Source organism: Lontra canadensis, unplaced genomic scaffold (assembly GCF_010015895.1).
Source record: "Lontra canadensis isolate GAN:19392208 unplaced genomic scaffold, GSC_riverotter_1.0 scaffold67, whole genome shotgun sequence".
Classification (NCBI taxonomy): domain Eukaryota; kingdom Metazoa; phylum Chordata; class Mammalia; order Carnivora; family Mustelidae; genus Lontra; species Lontra canadensis.
Genome location: NW_022631061.1, coordinates 4,838,347 through 4,858,161, shown reverse-complemented (window position 1 = coordinate 4,858,161; position 19,815 = coordinate 4,838,347). Strand labels below are relative to the sequence as shown.

The following is a 19,815-nucleotide window of genomic DNA, read 5'->3' as shown; positions in this document are numbered from 1 at the left end:
AACTTGGATTATATAGAGTAATATAAATTATAAAGAAGGAACAGAAAATGAAAATGGATGGGATTTTCATTAAATAGTCTCTGATAAAAATACACAGCTATTTGGAGACAATCCAATTAGACCCTCCCCCACAAAACATACTTTCAAAATAAATTTCAGATGGGTTATATTTTAGATTGAAAAACAAAAACAATAAAAATCTTCTGAACAAGACAGCATTTCTAAGCTTAAAATAAACAACTGGGATCAAAATACAGAATGTAAAAACAAGCAAGCAGGAGAAAAATACATTGAGTATAATACTGTATTTGTAAGATTCAGAAACAAGAAAAATAAGTGATGTTACTTAGAGATACACAGATAGACACAGATGATAAAACTAAACGGACAATAAGAGAATGAATAATAAACCCCAAATAACAGAACAATTCAGAACAATTATACCTGGGAGAAGTGAATCACAGAAAAAAACTACTCAGGGAACTTCAACAGTATCGTTAGTACTCTATTCGAGTCAGTATCTTATTTACTTTTCACTGTATTTACCTTATAACTTACATAAAAAACAAAATGTATTCTATAATATATATCAAATATGTCCCATAAAAAAGGAGAATAAAAAATTCAAATCAGTTAAAAAAAACAAAAAGCTGAGATGTCAGTAGAAAATGAACATAAGATTAAAATAGAGAGAAAACAAACACAGGATAAAAATAATGAATTCACCATAGGAAAAACACTAATGACTATACCTCACTGCAATAACTACACAAATAAAAACATCATTTTTATTTATCAGATTAGAAAATCTCTTTAAGATTTACAATATTCTATGTTTGTGAAGACATACTGCTAACTGAATTATATATGGGTATAATTTTTCTGTAAAGGAATTTTATTAAGTATATACATCTAAACTTTTTGAAAAGTATTCTCTTTGTGTTCTAGTATTTAAAAAAAGAAGACATCAGCAAGGGATCTTTGATATATTTATCCTTGCATCATTATAAGAAGAATAAAATTAGAAAAATCTAAATATCAAGGGAAATAGTTGGGAACTCTATGGCACTGCAAAAGTGGACTAATCACCATTTGAAAAAATGTTTTTTATATTTTTACTATGAGCCAGATACTGTGCTCGGAAACATATGAGCATGACTTAATTAAGTCCTCCCTCTGTGAGATAAGGGCTATTATTATCTCCAATACAGATAAGGAAGTAGAGGCAATGAACTTACCCAAAAGTATCCACCTACTAAATGACAGCCATAAATCAGATCTGTTTTTTGACACTCTTAAAAACACTTCCTCAAAAAACAGTGGTAAAAGTGTTTATAATTTAATAAGGGAAAATAGTCAAGATACAAAATTGTATATATTCGGTCTGATCTCAACTATAGAAGTGTGCGTTTTCTTCTAGATTAAAAGGAAAATAAAAGGAACGTTTATGTGTGATAGGCTTATGAATGTTTTCTTTGTTATAATTTTATATTTTCTAAGTTGTCAATAATTAGCTGATATTTTTATAATAAGTAAAAGGCAGCAGTATATTTTAGCTAACAAAAGATAAAATGAAGTTTTAGGAAGAATTTGGCTCCATGTTTGGTAGGACTAGCACTTTCTTTGCTCACTAATGAAAACTTCAAATTATAGTCCACTAATTTATTTTTTGGTAAAGATTTTATTTATTTATTTGACAGAGAGAGACACAGCAAAAGAGGGAAAACAAGCAGGAGAGCAGCAGAGGGAGAGAGAGAAGCAGGCTTCCCGCCGAGCAGGGAGCCCAATGTGGGGCTCAATTCCAGGACCCTGGGATCATGACCTGAACCAAAGGCAGACACTTAACGACTGAACCACCCAGGCACCCCTATGGTCCACTATTTTAATGTAATGCTAATGTAATACTACTAGTAATGTAATACATTACTAATGTAATGTAATACTAATATAGGTAGGCTACAGTATATAGTTTAAACCTGAAAATATTTAGCTTACATGTTAGAGAAAATGTGCAATTTCTAAATTACCTAAAAGATTTGAGAAAATTTTACTTGTTTCTATAAAAACTTAAGAAGCAAATCTCAAGAATAAAAAATATATACTGCATGTATGTTAAACAGTTATCTAATTGGCACTTAATTTCACCATAGCATATTTACCTTAAGCAGTTCAAGACCTGCCCTGATGGCTTGATCAGTTGGAACACCTTCATCTTCATCATCTGCTGTTCCATCTATTGATTTATTCACTTGCTTAATAAGAGCACTGAAGTATGACAAAAAAAATTGTCATATTTTCAACTGTTCTTTATTACTGATGTCTAAGAAAAATAATCATGAATATTTTCTATATATACCACATCCAAACACATAAAAATTTGACAAAGCTGTTTCCCAAACATCACAGCAAAACAAAAAATTATAATAGGCATTTTAAGATACTTCTTTTCAAAAATACCATTTTTCCCGTCCATTCAAATGAAGTCCACATATTATGTGATTTGCTATTTTTTTTTAAGATTTTATTCATTTATTTGGCAGAGAGAGACCCAGCAAGAGAGGAAATGCAAGCAGGGGGTCTGGGAGAGGGAGAAGCAGGCTTCCTGCCAAGCAGGGAGCCCAATGCAGGGCTTGATCCCAGGACCCTGGGATCATGACCTGAGCCGAATGCTTAACAACTGAGTCACGCCTGTTTATTAATGCTACCTATATTTTTATTCTTGTATTTTCCATGGAAGAATTATGCCCAAACACAAGAATAGGTGTTTTCTAATTATCTGAAATTCATTACTGCTTGAGTAAATAGAACAAGCATACTGAAATAAGGAATAAATGGCAACATTAAGCAATTTCAAAATATTTACCAAGTAATACTATGTGTCAGGCACTGTTGAGAGAGCCAAAAACACACAGGTCTGTTCCTGAAAAGTGTCAAAATACCTAGATAACAGATATATAATAAAACTTCACTAGAAATTAGAATAAAAAGGAAACAATATGCTTTGAAATTTTCTTCTAAAAACATACCTAGCTTCTTTTAAAATAAACGCTTATAATTTGATACCAATTATCTAAACCAGTCATTCACACTTTTAAGTATTTGTTCTTTTTATAAAAAATAAATAACATACACCATCGTTAGAGACATAGTATATGTATTAAATGCAGGAAAATTCAACTATTCAATGTTCTTCAAAATGTTTAGTTGTTCTATGTTTCTACAAAAATATCATGAACTCAAACTGAAGATCAAGCTAGGAGTCAAACATATCTGTCTCTCTTGCAGGGTCCTCTTAAATTTATCAGACACCTTAGCAGCAGATATCTTTGAGAATGTTTTATTCTTTTCTGCCCATTTTTCTTGATTAATCAACTGTCATAGCTCCAACTATCCCAAATAATATTTAAATATTTAGAAAATATTTTCATCCATGACAAAAAGCATGAATGAAGCTCTCAAATCTGGTGAGGGAAGGCCAAAAATTAGTAAGCAAATACACAGAAAATATAATCAGGGAACAATAATGACCACAAAGTAGGCAAAAACAAGAAGTGAAATTCTTTAGCCAGAAAAGGAATGTCTGAAGAGATACAACTGAGCTAATGACCAAAGAACAGGAGCCAGTCATATAAAAATCTGCGAGAAAAAGCATTAACCTGTAAAACCAAAATTAATCAACTGAAAAACTATTAAAAAAACCACTAGTTCAGTGAAGTGATACCAACAAAACACAAAAAGATCAGTAGTGCTTTTCTATATCAGCCAAAACCACCCAAAGAATACAGAGAGGGGAAAAATCTATTCACAATGACAAATTAAAATTATAAAATAAGTTTTACATGCACAGAATCTATGTGTAAACTCTACAGTTACATGAAGGGGAACACAAGATTTGAGTAAGTCCAGATAAGTCATGACATTTTTTCACTAAATCTCCAAATGTTATTAGGGGAACACAACTTGGTATGGGACAAGATTCAACAGATGCATTCTATGGTTCAACTGGAAAAATCAATTAACGTTTGGGAGCAGCCAATTAATTTTAGCAGAAGGGAGAAGGATGAAATTAACCAACAATTAACCAAAGAACTTTCTCAACAAAATAAAAATGTTTCATTAACACCTCAAAAGAAAAATGAACCAAAGCAAAAATTCAGTAAGCATCCAAACCACACAAGAATTTATATTATAGTAAGGAAATAATTACAAATTAATTGGGAAGAATTTTTCAATAAATGGAGTTGATATAACTAGCTTCGATATGCCTTTTTAAAAACGAATGGATATCTACTTCCGTCTTACCCTAAAATGAATTCCAAACTAATTAAAGATTTAAGTGGAAAAAAAATAACCACCTAGTATGAAAGGAAAGGCAGAAAAATCATAAAGGAAATAACTGATAGATTTAATAGTATTTATTATATATTTATACAAATTTAAAAGGCAACTGAACTAGATTAATAGCCTTATTTAATAAAGGATTTTTTTAAAGATATATTAATTTATTTATTTGTCAGAGACAGAGAGAGAGAAAGAGAGATAGAGCAAGCACACACAAGCAGGGGGAGTCGCAGGCAGAGGGAGAATCTGGCTCCCCACTGAGAAAGGAGCATGATGTGGGACTCAATCCAAGGACCCCGGGATCATGATCTGAGCTGAAGGCAGATGCTTAACACTGACTGAGCCACCCCAGCGTCCCTTTATTTTATAAAGCATTCTTACATTCAATAAGAAAAAGACAAGTCCAAGCCCCTCATAGGAAAATTTTTTAAAAAACAATTAACCAAGAAATATATGGGGAAGAAAAATGTTCAACTTTATTAGTGACACACTGTTATTTTTTAAAAAAGAGTATCACCATTTACCTGTGAAATGGCAAGGACTGAAAAGGTTAATAACCACTATCAGGGAGAGTTAGGTGACCTGAACACTGACTACTGGTACAAGGGACTAAGAGTGGAATCTTTCTGGAGACCTAGTTTAATACTGTGGTGGTTAAACAAGAGGGCTCTGGAGCCAGACTTCCTAGGTTTCAATGCCATTCACCACTTTTTAGCAGTGGAAAAGTTATTCAACATTTGTGTAACTCACTGTTCCTTATCTGTAAATTGGGAATAATAACATTTCTTGTCTCACACGGTTAAGAGAAAAATGAGCAAACGTGTAAAACATTTGGAATCATTCCAAGTACTTTATAAGGACTAATTGCTACTACCTGTTACTATTATTTATGTTTTGACATACTTTCTACATCACTACAAACTATTGATGATAAAGCCAAAGATTTCAGTCTGACTGTTCATAGTACACATTACTTGTTAAAACTTTCTCCATCTTAAACTTTCAAAACACTACAATAACCTGGTGTTCTTATACTCCTGTGATTTTTCTGTTGTTGAAAAACAAAATTCCAACATTCTGTCCATGATCTTTTAATCTTTTTACTACTTTCTACACGATCTCATGCCCAGGGAACAAATCCCATTCTCACAGTTTCACATTAAGCTCAATTTGCCTTGATTTTTTAATTGTTTGTCATGTCCAAATAAGAAGCAGATCAGTTCCCTTAATTCTTTTCCAAGTATTACTATGTGCTTCATCATTTGGACTTCAGCTCTTATACTTCTGACTCCTCATCAACATTATTCCCCATTTCCAGTAAGATAACCCACCTACTAAAGCATTCCTCAAATATAATCTTCCCTTTCCATCCCACTACCAGCATCCAGAGACAATTTGTAACACCTTAACAGTCTATCCATTCTACTTCCCTCCTCCTATCCATCATTAAGCATCCAGGGTTCTCAATAGATTGAAGAATACAGTAAAAGCCCTAACGTTAGACCTTAAAAGCTTTCCACAATCTCACCTCAACTACTTTTTTTGCTTTATCTCATAACACTTTTATATCTTCCCATGGTCACCATTTTCTAAATATCCTTGTCTTTTCCAGTCCAGTTAGCCTGGTTTACATTAATCTCAGTACCTAGAATATTCATTCTCCCAACTCTGTAAAAACAAATTCTTATCCATCCTTCCTCTTAAGTCGGATACTATTCCTTTAGAGAAAGCCTCTTTCAGTCTTCTGAACACTATTTGCATTAATTTTATGAAACTATAAAATAAACTCCTGATTAAAATTCTTTATTCCATTGCCAGACAATGGGTTAATGAAAAGTAAAAAAAATGTGCTTTGCCAATACCAACTAGCATTGCCCTGAATAGAGAAAGCATGGGATTATTTATTGAATGAGTTTCAGTCTGATTCAGTGTCTTCCTTATACTAATAAGGGGTTCTGATTTTTTGTTTTATATTGTTTTTCAATCCATAGAACCCCTTCTTCAAATGAAAACTGAATGCAGGGCGCCTGGGTGGCTCAGTGGGTTAAAGCCTCTGCCTTCGGCTCAGGTCATGATCTCAGGGTCCTGGGATCGAGGCCCGCATCGGGCTCTCTGCTCAGCGGGGAGCCTGCTTTCTCCTCTCTCTCTCTATGCCTGCCTCTCTGCATACTTGTGATCTCTCTCTCTCTCTGTTTCAAATAAATAAATAAAATCTTTAAAAAAAAAAAAGAAAAAAGAAAACTGAATGCAACAGGAGTCCAAAGTGACTACTGGGTATCCAAAGCAGGGTCTCCCTACTCTGCAGGGGATCACAGCCCAAAAGCTACACCCTCTACCCTCCTAAGCAAAACAAATCCCGAAAAAGGGTTTATTGGGTACAGGATATTATTATCTAGATTCTAATATATCTCTAAAAGATACTACTGATGACCAGTAAACGAGGATGTTATTTTTATATATATACATACACACATTCTGTAAGCACTTTATTTTTTCAACTAGTCGAAACATTTTAGGAAAATGTTTAAAAAAAAGAACATTTTATATAGGGGAATACAGCCATAAAAAGAAAGCATTTTCCAAGATGTCAAAGTTATCTATGTCAAAGCTGACATGAGGGTTGTTTTAAAAATAACACTTTCAGGTCTGAAATACCTGTGAAAATGCATCATATGCTGCTTTACAACATATTCACCTAATTTTCTTTTCCTGAGGGTATAATTATAAATTGTATTACCTATACTATGCAAGTTAACTAAAAAGAGGAATTCCTGATATACTTGGTTAACAGATAGAAACCAGGCTTAAACTCGTATTTTCTCATCCAAATGAAATAATACTTAAAATAAGAAAAATTAAATATATACAGATATATGCAAACAAGCATGTACATATACATACACATACGTATGTATGAACATATATACATACAGATATATAAATGAGTATTATAGCCATTTCACATACACAAAAATCTGTACAGGTAAGTGCCTGTGTATAGCAGGTACTCAAAAGCAACTGACTAAAGCATGAATGAACAGTGATGAAAATTTAATATTTTTAGATAAAAATACCTGATAGATTCAGTATCTATGTGTACAGGTGCTATCCTCTCCAAAAGAAACTTGATCATCTCCAGGAAAGGATTTGTAGGCTGTTTGGGGTTGCCCAACTTCTTAGTTATTTCACGCTGTGAAGCAGATTTTTTAAAATATTACAAAAAGATGTTTAAAAAATTACATCACATTAAAATACTAAGAATCTAAAGTAATTAAAACAATGTAATACTGGTGTTGGAATAAATAAATCAATAGGAATTGAAGGAGTCCAGAAAACCAAACTAACATTTTGCATATGAGAAAGGCAACATTTCAACTAACAGGAAAAAAGATGGATTATTCAATATATTGTGTTGAAATAACTGAACAGATATTTTGAATAAAAACATGATTGACCTGATAAATCATTTTATCATTCCAAAATGATAAAAACAAATACAAAAGAATAAAATCAGGTTCAGTGGAGACACAAACTTCAGAGTGTAGAGTTATCAGGAAAGCTTGCTAAAAACAACAGATTCCAGGACCTCAGTGTAAAGATTAGTCAATCTGGGGTGGAGCCAAGAATCACGTTTTTTCTTTTTTGTAAGCCTCTTGGAAGATGCATGGGCAACAGATTGAGAAATACTGATATTAGTAAATATTTTCATTGACTTGCAATAGAATGGAATTTTGTAAGCAGGACATAAAATGTAAAAGCCTTAAAGAGTCTGCTGATAGACTCAGCTACATAAAAATAAAACTATGGTATGTAAAGGACATCATAAATAAAATGAAAGGGCAAACTACAAATGAAAGAAAATTATTTGCAGCTTAATTAACATACATGATTAACAAATCAACAGATAAAGACAAATGTCATTCCAGAAAAATAGGCAAAGATTAAAAACATACAATTTACAAATATATATATATAAATGGCTAATATGCCCAAGAAGAAAAAATGGTCAGATGACTAGCAACCAAGAATACAAATCCTACCAAAATAATTATGTTTTCCTTGGAGTTCTGCTTCTTTCCAATAATGACAGAAGCCAATATTGAATCTATCCTAAAGAAATAACCAAGAATGCAAAAAATTATCTGGCTATAAAGATACTAAAATGGTCCTTAAATAAAAACAGAGGAAAAAAATCTAAATGTGTAACACAAGTGACTGTTCAACAATTATGATACTTAGAATCAGTGGTATGTTCCACTGCTAGTAATATGGTAAAAGACTAATAAAAATAAGTAAAATGTACAATGCTGTATGCATATGATCTTACTTTGAAAGATATATACCATAATATTAAACAGTAATTGTCTCTATAAAGGGGTTTTAGTTTATTGCCATTTTTGTGGTATTTTACATAATGAATATAAATTTCACATAATGAATACAAAATCCACATAAATGAATAGAAGTTATTTTGTTTTGAAAGGGGGTCAAAATTTTACATAATGAATATTATGTAAAATAATGCATATTTTACATAATGAATATAAATTATTTCCTAAAAGGAGTCAAAAAAAGTTTGGGGGCTCTTCAAACATTAGTTTTTTTGTGTTTTGGGCTTTTTTTTTTTTTTTTTTTTGGTGGGAGAGAGAGAGAGCAGAGCACACACAAGTCAGGGAGAGGGACAGAAGGAAAACAGGGAAAGAGAATCTTAAGCAGGCTCCACACCCAGTATGGAGTCCAACATAGAACTGGATCTCACAACCCTGAGGTCATGACCTGAGCCAAAATCAAGAGTCTGACACTTAACCAACTGAGCCACCCAGACGCCCCAAACATCAGCTCTTTTTCAATGTCTCTCCTTACCACACAGCCTTCAGCCTGCTTGCAGGAGCATGTTGGACTAACGAGTACTTCTAACTGTTTTCTTATTTTCTCATCATCTTCCAACACCTGTGTGAACTTCTTCATGAAATCCTGAGCCTTACCAGGATCTGGCAAATTTCCTTAAATAAATTAAAATTCAGTAAAAATACCATTTTAGAAATTTCTCAAAATAATAAAGGATCTACATTTTTCATTCTTTTATTACTTTGATTAATAATCCTAATTTACAAATTCAGTTTAGTTTAATTAGAAGTTGTGGAAGCATTTCAATAGTTAACTTTCATAAAATTCTGCTTTCTAGAAATATGAAACAAGAATACTGTGAAGGAACACCTTTGTAGAGAGAGACTGAACTATTTCTAAATAACCCCTTATAATATGTAAGGGGACTAACTATTTAAACCTGATGATACCAATTTATTATTGTCTCCTTAAGCTGCTTGTGTACATTGTTCTCTTGTAACTCACAAGAACAGATCAGCAAGATTTACCTTTAAGAAACTATTTGTTAACCCATCCAGAGATAATTCACATACACAAGCTATCAGTCAATAACACATGCTAAGCAAAATGTTTCGGGTGTTACTACTAGATATGTCATTAATGCATGAGAGAGGATAAACCCCTGTGGAATCAAAGATTTTTATACCACCCTCCTAATAAATGATGTATCAAAACATGAAAGCTAGTAAAATGTTGATCCTACTGTCTTTTGGGGGTGGGAGCGGGGGGGGGGGGGGCTACTCACAACTGTTACAGAGGACCAGATTAGGCTACTTCTAATAACAGAAATTATAATATAGAACTATGGACTATAATAAAAATTGTAGAAATTCAACTAAATCTTAAAATACAAATGCAGTAAGTGCAGTCTTCAAGTTCACATGTAACTTTGAAATTACATTTTAAAAGTCTTATCTAGATCACTGAGGATAATAAGAACAAAGTGTCCTTATTATAAATACTTGACAATATGATCTTTTCATAGTTCTAGAATACAAAAAATCTACTGTACTGTCTTCAAATAATTTTGGAAGATGTCACTTTACAGCCCCTCCATAATGTATGGGCATCATACTAAAGGCTACAATAAGGTCTACCATTCAAGAAACAAACAGAATTGGGAGTGGGGGGAGTGGGAGGAAGACAGAGAGAGGGAGAAGGGAGGGAAGAAGCAAAAAAAAAAAAAAAAAACCTTTAATTCAGCATTCTACAAAATACTTGACCATGAAACCCTTTTTTCTAACCATACTATTAACACCTACAGGATACCAGGATTCCTCAGAACAGAATTTGGGAAAACAGACAGGGTTAAAAAATAGAAAAAATACAGATGATCTCCTTTACAAGATAGTATCCAGAGCCAAACAACAAGGAAATAGGTATTAAAAAGCAACAACAGAAAATCACTTGCTTTAAGTTACCTAAAGAAACTGAAAACTAATTTATGTTTATCTGCCCAAGACTAAAAGATATTTTGGTCTTAAAACACTACTCATGCTAAAACGCCTATCAGTTAGTCTAAAACACAGTTAATTAGGTTACTGTTCTCTTCAGTATCTGAGCATTACTTCCATACACATCTTGGAACATTTGTTAACATCTCAGAAATCCATCTAAGATAGATCTCTTCCCTATTCCCAAGTGGAAGCTCCGTAGAAATGTTCCTCCAGGTGTTCCTGATACTCGCTTTGCCCATGTGCTATACTATAGACAGTGATCTCTAAAGCAGGAGGAAAAGCAAATGCTCTACAAAAACAGCTACTTTACCCAATCCTTGCACCAAACAAAAGAGATGTGCTATACAATCTTTTTGTATTTACTGTTAAATGCAATTAAATAACATTTTCACTGAAAGCAAAAAAGCAAATTAGTATTTTTTTTTTCAAAGAAGTTCTTCTGTAATTATTAGGTATACACTTTAAATTTTGGCTTAGAAGAAAATTGGCTTCAAATAGATTCACATTAGAGCAAGCAACACTAAAGCACAAATTCAGTTTTCACAGTAAGCTTATGCAATAATTTGAATGAATTCCCAAAAATAAATTTATGTAATAAATCCTTTCTCCAGTTCTTTCTCATACCAACAGAAAAGAAAAAGAAAAGAAAAAGAAAACTTCAGTGTAGCAAAGTAAATGAAAATTAAAAAAAAAAAGTTGAAGCTGAGTTGTCTGTTGAAAAAAAAAAATCAAAAACACGTTACACTCTTTTCCTATATTATCATAGCCTAAAATGAAACTCCACGAAACACTTCAAATTATTAAATAGAAGTATTTCAATTAAACCTTAAATTTACATGTAATATTTGAAATAACTTACTTGTAATAACCATCACTTTTGAAAATATTGCCTTGACACTGGCATCTGTCTGTAAAACACACACACAAAAAGCAAAATTAATATTTCCTAACAATAATCTTCATTATACCCTTCAGAAAATTAGATAAGCATAACCTACTAATGCTTCAGGCCCATGCCTCAACCACCACAACTCTGAGCTCCTTTTTTAGCTACATTTAAACTCCACGAAGTGAATGAAAGGTGAATGCTCCACTATCATCTCTTCCCCTTTGCCCTGTTTTGTCATCCTCTAAACAAAAGAGAAGACTACTACACTAACCTTTTGAAACAGGGAGATATTTTGTTTTCTTTAGCAATGAAAGAACAGGCAACTAAGTATAAAAAAGGAAAAAAATTACCTGGTTTTCAAGTTTTAAGCTTATCTCAAACAAAAAGTTCACAAGTATGTAATTCTCAATGACTTAAGATGTTCCTAAAATTTTTAAGCCTGAGGATTATAAGGTATAGTCATGAAGCATACGGGGAAGACACTGGATAAAGAAAATTCAAAAGGATGCCAGTGACATGTACAAAAGATTTTTCTAAGAGTGCTACTTACTTGTCATATCAACCTAGTATTATTTCAGTGAATGAGTATGTTCACCACATTGTACCCCATGTAATAGTCTGTGAAGTCACACGTACAAAAGATATTTCTAAGAGCACTAGTTATTCACTGCATCAAGTTTGTGTTATTTCTTTAAAAAAAACATGTCTTTGTGCAACTCTGTATAATATACTGAACTAGAAAAACATTGGCGTGAAGGCAACAAATCAAATAAATACACAAATAAACCATCCCTATTCAGAAGGAGCTTGCTAAGAGGAAGCAAAAGACAAAACATAAAATAGAAGAGTTAATTCCCAAATAATTGGAATTTAAAGTATTTGAATAGATCTGTCTAGAGTCATATAAGATCTGTTGTTTAATTTGGGGAGAAAATAGGTATTGCTAAGATGAAACAGCATCAACAAAAGTATAATACTGGAAATAATGTCACTTTGAGTGACACTGAGCAAATGAATTTAGTTAAATAAAGTAGAAGGGCTATAGTGCTGAACTAAATAAGAATAAAACTATTTATCAGACTGAATAATGAAGAAGGCAAAGAAATACTGATTAATAAGTATGTAAGAATCTTCCTAGTAAAATAGGGAGAAAAATAAACATCCAAAAGATAAACACAGCTTTGTATTTTTTTCTACCTTTAACTCCATAACGTCTACTGTAATTCTTGGTATAAAGTGAATATTAAGTAATAAGAGACTATTAATTCTCCTCTCACTAGAATTAATTGCACTTTGGACTACCATCTTCTTCCATTTGGTTTCTTCTTCAACCCCATGTCACATTAATGAGAATTCCTTCCCTCTTTAACTTGTACAACTCAGTAATTATTCTGAATTCTCTCTTCATTTTGGACAACTCAGTAATTATTTTAAGACAATTTAAAGAAAAATTCCACTACGTAGAAGACATTAAAACATTTTAATTGAATTTGAGACTGTAGTTTGTTATTTCTTATGAGAATGAAGTCACGAGACCCTCCCAAGTTGTTATCAACAGACAAGGGGAAGAAGTTCCCACTAAATAAATTTTAAAGGGACAGTGAGAATCAAAAACAAATTATTTTTTTTAGTCTCACACATAATGCTATTCAACATATGATGGGCACACTTAACATACTACCTAACTGCTATTGTATGACTTCAGTAATGCCTATTTTTGGAGACATACATATAAAAACATCTGGCATTTTTAATTAATACCTTTGCAACTTTGACCAAAAGGAAGTAAATTAATACAGCTCTAGGTAGCAAACAGGAGCACTTTATCCAGAGCTTATTAACTGAAACACACTAACTTACTGCAATAGAACAATGACTAAAATACATGTTTACAGGCTGAAGCACACTAAATTAATTGGAGGTTTCCAATTTTGTTCCTTGGCAGAGAAAGTACTGAAACAGCAGAATCACTAAAATTAGTTTTAAGTCATCTATTACAAGAAAAAACTTATTCTAGCAGGTTCAATATACTCAATAATCACAGATTTCAATAAACCATAAACAAAGAGGTTACTGTTAGCCTCCCCTTACATGAAACAACTCCTCTCTCTTGACCTCTGTTCTATAAGCATGCAGTATTTGTTTTGTTTTAGAGTGGGGGGTTGGGAGAATGTGGGGGGTTTCACTAAGGAGTGAAAAGAAATTAAAAATAATAGTATATTATTATTTTTGTGTGTTATAGATTTCCTTGGATGCAATTTAAAATGGCATTTTATATTTTTTTTGATGAACTGATACTACTTTTTTGATGAATTATAATTTTTACTGGCCTACATAGAACATTCTCAAACAACATTCTAGGGAAAAAGAACACCCAGAATCATTCTAAAAGTCTAAAAAATAAAATATGATACATCAACTGGATGAATACCAAGATTAACTTATAATTATGAAAACTAAGTAGTACATTAATATTACTATAACATTAATTCTAAGTAAAAATATAAAGATACATAATTAAAATTACATAACATGAAAATTTTCTAAAACAACAAGACTACACGATGGGAATATTTTAGGGCAGCAAGACAGAGTGCAAATTTACTCTACTTTCTTTGCTTTCAATAGATACAGTCATTTTCTGTTTTTTTTTTTAAAGCTACAAAAAAACTTTAATTCTGAGTACAAAGACATATATTCTCTTTCCTGTTGTGTATCACCTTTTACAGATATAGTAAATTTAAACTTTGAATTTTTCTATAGTTTCTTAAAAAGTTCATTGTTCTAAATTAGAGATCATAGCTTCTCCAGTAGAACAGTTCCACACAGAAACAACTGTCCAACAACACTGTAGCAATGATAAAGAGTAACTAAAATACAGGCATTTTACAAAGCTTATCATCAAAGGAAAATTTTTCATTACATTTAACTTACTTTGGGTTGCTTAATTAAGTCAAGCAAATCCTTTACTTGGTGTCGGAGCAGATTTTGACATTTCCACATTTCATTCAATGCCCTGCAAAACACAAACACATAAATTTAAATAACAAAACAATAACAATCCTTCCAGAATATTCCAAATATATTTCTTTTTTTTCTTTAAGTTGAAATTAACAAAAGAGATGACAGAGATGAGGTAAACTTTACAGAACTAAGCAACTGATGATGTATGGAGCAAAAGAGCAAGGAAAATATAAGAGGTATGAACATGTGAAGGGATATCTATATCATTAACTACAATATGTGTATAAATTAGGGTATAGGAATAATCTATAGAGATTATAAACTTGAGAAATAAAGGAATATTTGATGGAGTAAGGTCCTGTAATAGGCAGGATGAAAAGGAATCAAAGCCACAAACAGAAAAGAGTTTGTGCTGAGAGAATGCGGGATACTTTTTTCTAAAACAGAAATGCTCATAATGTAACTTTATATAATATGTATTACATGTTTATGTATATTATTATAAAAGTGTATATTATGTACTTACAGTTAAGTATACAGTTAATCATTATAATAAAATTAAAATGTATAAATCAATGTAAATAAAAATGATAAGCTCTCACTTGTTTTATTTATCCTCAAGTTCTCACTGTTTAGAGGTAGAATTTATGTTTAGATTTTTTTTTAAGATTAATTTATTTGAGAGAGAAAGAGAGAAAATGTGAGGCGGGGAAGGAGAGAGAGAATCTCAAGGAGACTCCCCACTGAGCAGACCTTGACAGGGGGCTTGATCTCACAACCTGAGATCATGACCTGAGCCAAAACCAAGAGGCGGAATCCCAGCCCAGTCACCCAGGCACGCCTATGTGTTTAGATTTCTAAGGACTAATTGAGGTCTACAGTCTGAAATATAGCTGTTACATAGTTAACTAAGTAACATATTATGTTCCTTATACAAATTATATAAAACATTATTACCTATATATTCTATATAGTTTATATATAGATTATATATTACATATAATCTATATATAATTTTATATATAATTATATATTATATATAATCTATATATAATCTATATATAATTATATATTATATAATATATAATATATATTACCTATATATTCTACACATCCTATATAGAATACATATAAGCATATTTATACTATATAAATTTGACATGTACAAGTATTTATATCCTATATATTCATTAGTTTATATAAATATATGTGTTTACATATTATTACATGTAAGTGAATATTATTTTTGTACGGCAAAATTTTTGATGTCCTCTTAATACTTTTGTTTTCAGACAGAAATTTAAATCTAAAAAGAAATTACACACATACTCAAGAAAATACACATAAATCATGAGAGCAGTTAATGTTACTAAATATTGAGTTACAGAATTCAGAACCACACAGTTTAATATTTGAAAGGAAATTTTCCAAAACCAAATACTTTTTATTATTTTGTTTTGAATTACTTACACTTCGATTAACCTCCCCTATCACACATATTAAGCACTGCCATAAAACTGTAATATAGTACAAAAGCATAAAAAAAACACCTTTTTTTTCATAGACAAGAACTAATTGCTAAAAAAGTCTCATTCTCCTTCTTAACATTCTGTTTTAAGAATACCTTTGGATACTTTTATGGAAATAAAATAGTTTAAATTTGGACACAAATTCCTTTACAGTAGTCATCTCAAAATGGTACTGGCAAAGCAGCAGCATTTTATATTAAAAGCTAAATTAAAATAACTATACATGTAGACATTAAAGAAAAATGACCAGTATACAGAGGACTGTAAAAATCTCATAACTAAGTAGAGTTACATAATTAAAATAATTTTCAAAAAACAGAGTAGTCATCTGTGAAATTACTCCTGAACTCCAAAGTCAATGAATTGTCCCTTGCTTCTTAACACTTCATGATTACTTACAACTTCTGACAGGCCTGGACTTTTGAAACTTGCCTTCACTTAAAGCAGGAATTATTACACCTCTAATAGCTATTTATTAAAGATGAAATATCAAGCAATTCCAAAGCTCCATATAAAATATTATGGCTGTTAATCAAAAAGTGACCATCACTAAGTCTTTGTATTATATTTTTAGGGAAACCATCCTCTCAAGCATTTTAATAAAATTATCTTAAGCAGCAAAGACAATTTATCTTTGTGTTTGCCTTCCTAAATAATCCTTTAAAAAAAGAAAAAAAAAGAGTAGACATAATATTACTACAACTGGAAGACAAATATAACTTAATATGAGCCTGAATTCCAGCACTGTCACTAAATAAACACAAAAAACTTGATTAGAGAATGGATACTCTTACAGTTGTTACTGGTCTAGTCTTCTCACTAGAGCTTTGCACTAACTCAAAGAAAAAGACAGCCACCATTGGGTGGCTATCAGAAACCTGTACGAGTGCTGAAGAGAAACTCTCCTCCAGCATTCCGCTCCCAGTTGGCAAAACTACCCACCAGACTCAGCAGTACAAAATTGGGTCTAGATGAGAGCCTGCCTAATGAAAGATATCACAACCACAACACCTGAAACTACCACTAACTCTTGCCATTAACAAGCTGTTCTAGGAAGCGTGGGGGAGGTGGCAACACACACCATGATTAGAGAGTACTCAAGCCTGCCTCTGTTCTCTTTTTCATTAATCAAGATATTTAGGGGGACACCTGGGTGGCTCAGTCAGTTAAGCATCCAAATTTTGGTTTGGCCTTGTGTCATGACCTCAGGGCTGTGGGATCAAGCCCCACTGTGAGTCTCCCCATTCTGTGGAGCATCTGCTTGAAGGTTTTCTCCCTCATCCCCGCCTTGGGCAGGCATGTATGCATGTGCACACTTTCTCTCAAATGAATAAATCTTTAAAAAAAAAAAAAAGATATTAGTTAACTTGGGGACTTGCTTAAAACTGATACATACCAACTTTTAAATACAGAAAGTACTGTCTTCCCCAAAAGAACATGATCACAATAAAATATATGGTTCTTTCAACAAATAAGAAAGATCAAATAAGTTCTCACCACGAACCTGCCTCCCAAGCAGCTATTTTTAAGTGCTTTTCAAACTAATTAGAGTTATAAATTCAAATGACTTCTGGGCTAGAACAGTAATGTATAATGAATAAAGACAGATATTACAATACAGAGTGGTGAGGACTCTGATAAGATTAGAAACATTATTGAAAACATCAAGATTATTACTATTCAGGAAAATGAAACAAAGATGTGACAAAATTTAAGACCCAAGAGTCACAAAAAATAAGATGTCTGATAATGTTTAGGAAGACACAGAAAATGAATGACCAACAAGCTATAAATATTATGCATGAATCTTAGGAACCTAAAAAAAAAGGGGGAAAAGTCACAGAAGACTATATCCACACTTACTCTACTTTCATAAAGTTCAAAAACAAGTAAAAATACGGTATTGAGGGATACATACATATATGTAAAACTTTATTTTTGATAAAACTATTTTTTAAAGATTTATTTGTATGTTTATTTGAGAGAAAGAAACAGAGAGCGGGTGAGGGCAGAGGGAGAGGGAGAGATGCAGACTCCATGCTGAGCGTGGTGCCCAACAAGGGGCTTGATCCCAGGACCCTGAGATCATGACCTGAGCTGAAATCAAGAGTTAACCACTTATCTGACTGAGCCACCCAGGCACCCCATGATAAACCCACTTTTTAAAAGGAAATGAAAAATAAATAATTTAAGCTAGCGGTTTCCTCTGGGTGGAAGACAGGAGGATAAAAGGGAGAAGAGTTCACAAGTTGAGTGTAGATTCAAAGATATATTTACTTTATCACTATGCTTCGAAACTCCTATGTGATCTGTGTGCATTAAATTTTTCATAAAAATAAATGTAAAGACTTTTGGAAAAATAAATCATGAATGTAAAGTATTAAGGTAATAAAATGTTAAGTATTAGATTTACAGTTGGTTAATTCCAAAACGCTGGTTAAATTTTTTAAAAAATCATTCAAAAAATATAAATACCTTAAGTGTTTTAACTTAAAACAGATAAAAATCTATTCACTTACCAACCATTTTTATAGAATCTATTAGTCCATAGATTGGAATTTACTTTCAACTTTTCCATGGCATTATTTTTCAGTGTATCTCATGATTAGCATTTTTACTTTCTAATTCAAACATACTTGTTATTTAAGTGATGAATAATATCTGATATATATATATATATATATATATAGGCTTTGTTTTAAAGATTTGAGAGACAGAAAGAGGAAGAGAGAGCACATAAGCAAGCAGGAGTATGGGGTGGAGGGGTAGCACCATTGCAGGGATTGATCTCAGGACCCTGGGCTGAAATCTAAAGTGGGATGCCTAAGTGACTGAACCACCCAGGTACCCCTTATATATGTATATGTAGTTTTATAACTGCTTTTCAGTATTTTCCTTTACAATTACGATTCTTTTCCATTCCTCATATTAAAGTTTTCATTAATTATTTTTTGCTCCTATGGGTTTAGAAGTCAACATTTTAATTCTGTTCCTTTAAAGAAACTCAAATTTTTAATTTGTACACTTAATTTACAGCCTAATTAATCAACAAACCTGTCCTCACTCACTCTTTTAAGATAAAAGAACCACAGAACATTTTAGCTGCCATCTTACATGCTGTTATCCTATAGGATCTACCTAGTATTCAAACTTTTTCACAAAGGCGCAGCACCAATCAATCAGAACAGGTGGCAGTAGAACAGCCTGAAGGTCCTTCTGCTATGCCCAGGCACAGGGGAAAATGGGTGGGAAGAGGATCCTAGGGACTCTCAATAGATCTTACATACTGTTCCAAGACGTGTGTGCTGGCTAAATACCAGCCCAGATGCTAACCTACTTTTTACTCTACACCTCCTTCCCTTGGTGAAGAAAACTTTGTTGTTATTATTATTGTTGGTGGTGTTGGCATTGTTGTTTTTATAAGCACTGATTATTTAGATCTGCAGAAGTGTTTGGAAATTTTGTTACTTCTTACAGCCTATTCCTTTCTTCTGAATTTTGTTTTTTTGCCAAAAGAAACTTTTACTCTAGTAATTTTCTCAAATAGGATATATGAGTGGTTGACTCTCATTTTTTGCTTAAGAGGGTCTTTCATTTTTGTTCATGAAAGATGGGTGAGCTGAGTCAAGAAGCCTAGACTATGATTTCACTTAGGTTGTCTCAAGTAAGTATATATATATATGCTATTCTCATTCATTCTAATCAGCCATCAATTGCACCATGAAGATAAGGATGCACTCTAATTCTT

At 32.2% G+C, this 19,815-nt stretch overlaps 1 protein-coding gene across 6 annotated transcripts in view; it reads right to left on the bottom strand.

Moving 5' to 3' along the window:
- The window catches only part of PDS5B (PDS5 cohesin associated factor B), a 192,954-nt gene that overhangs the window by 67,442 nt on the left and 105,697 nt on the right, over positions 1 to 19,815 (bottom strand). For all 6 annotated transcript variants that reach the window (XM_032880024.1, XM_032880027.1, XM_032880026.1 and 3 more), the window contains exons 14-18: positions 14,509 to 14,590; positions 11,545 to 11,593; positions 9,205 to 9,344; positions 7,416 to 7,531; positions 2,160 to 2,265 (exon numbers count right to left, since the gene is read on the bottom strand). In XM_032880024.1, coding sequence (XP_032735915.1) covers positions 2,160 to 2,265; positions 7,416 to 7,531; positions 9,205 to 9,344; positions 11,545 to 11,593; positions 14,509 to 14,590 — 493 coding nt within the window. The remainder of the gene's footprint in view (positions 1 to 2,159; positions 2,266 to 7,415; positions 7,532 to 9,204; positions 9,345 to 11,544; positions 11,594 to 14,508; positions 14,591 to 19,815) is intronic.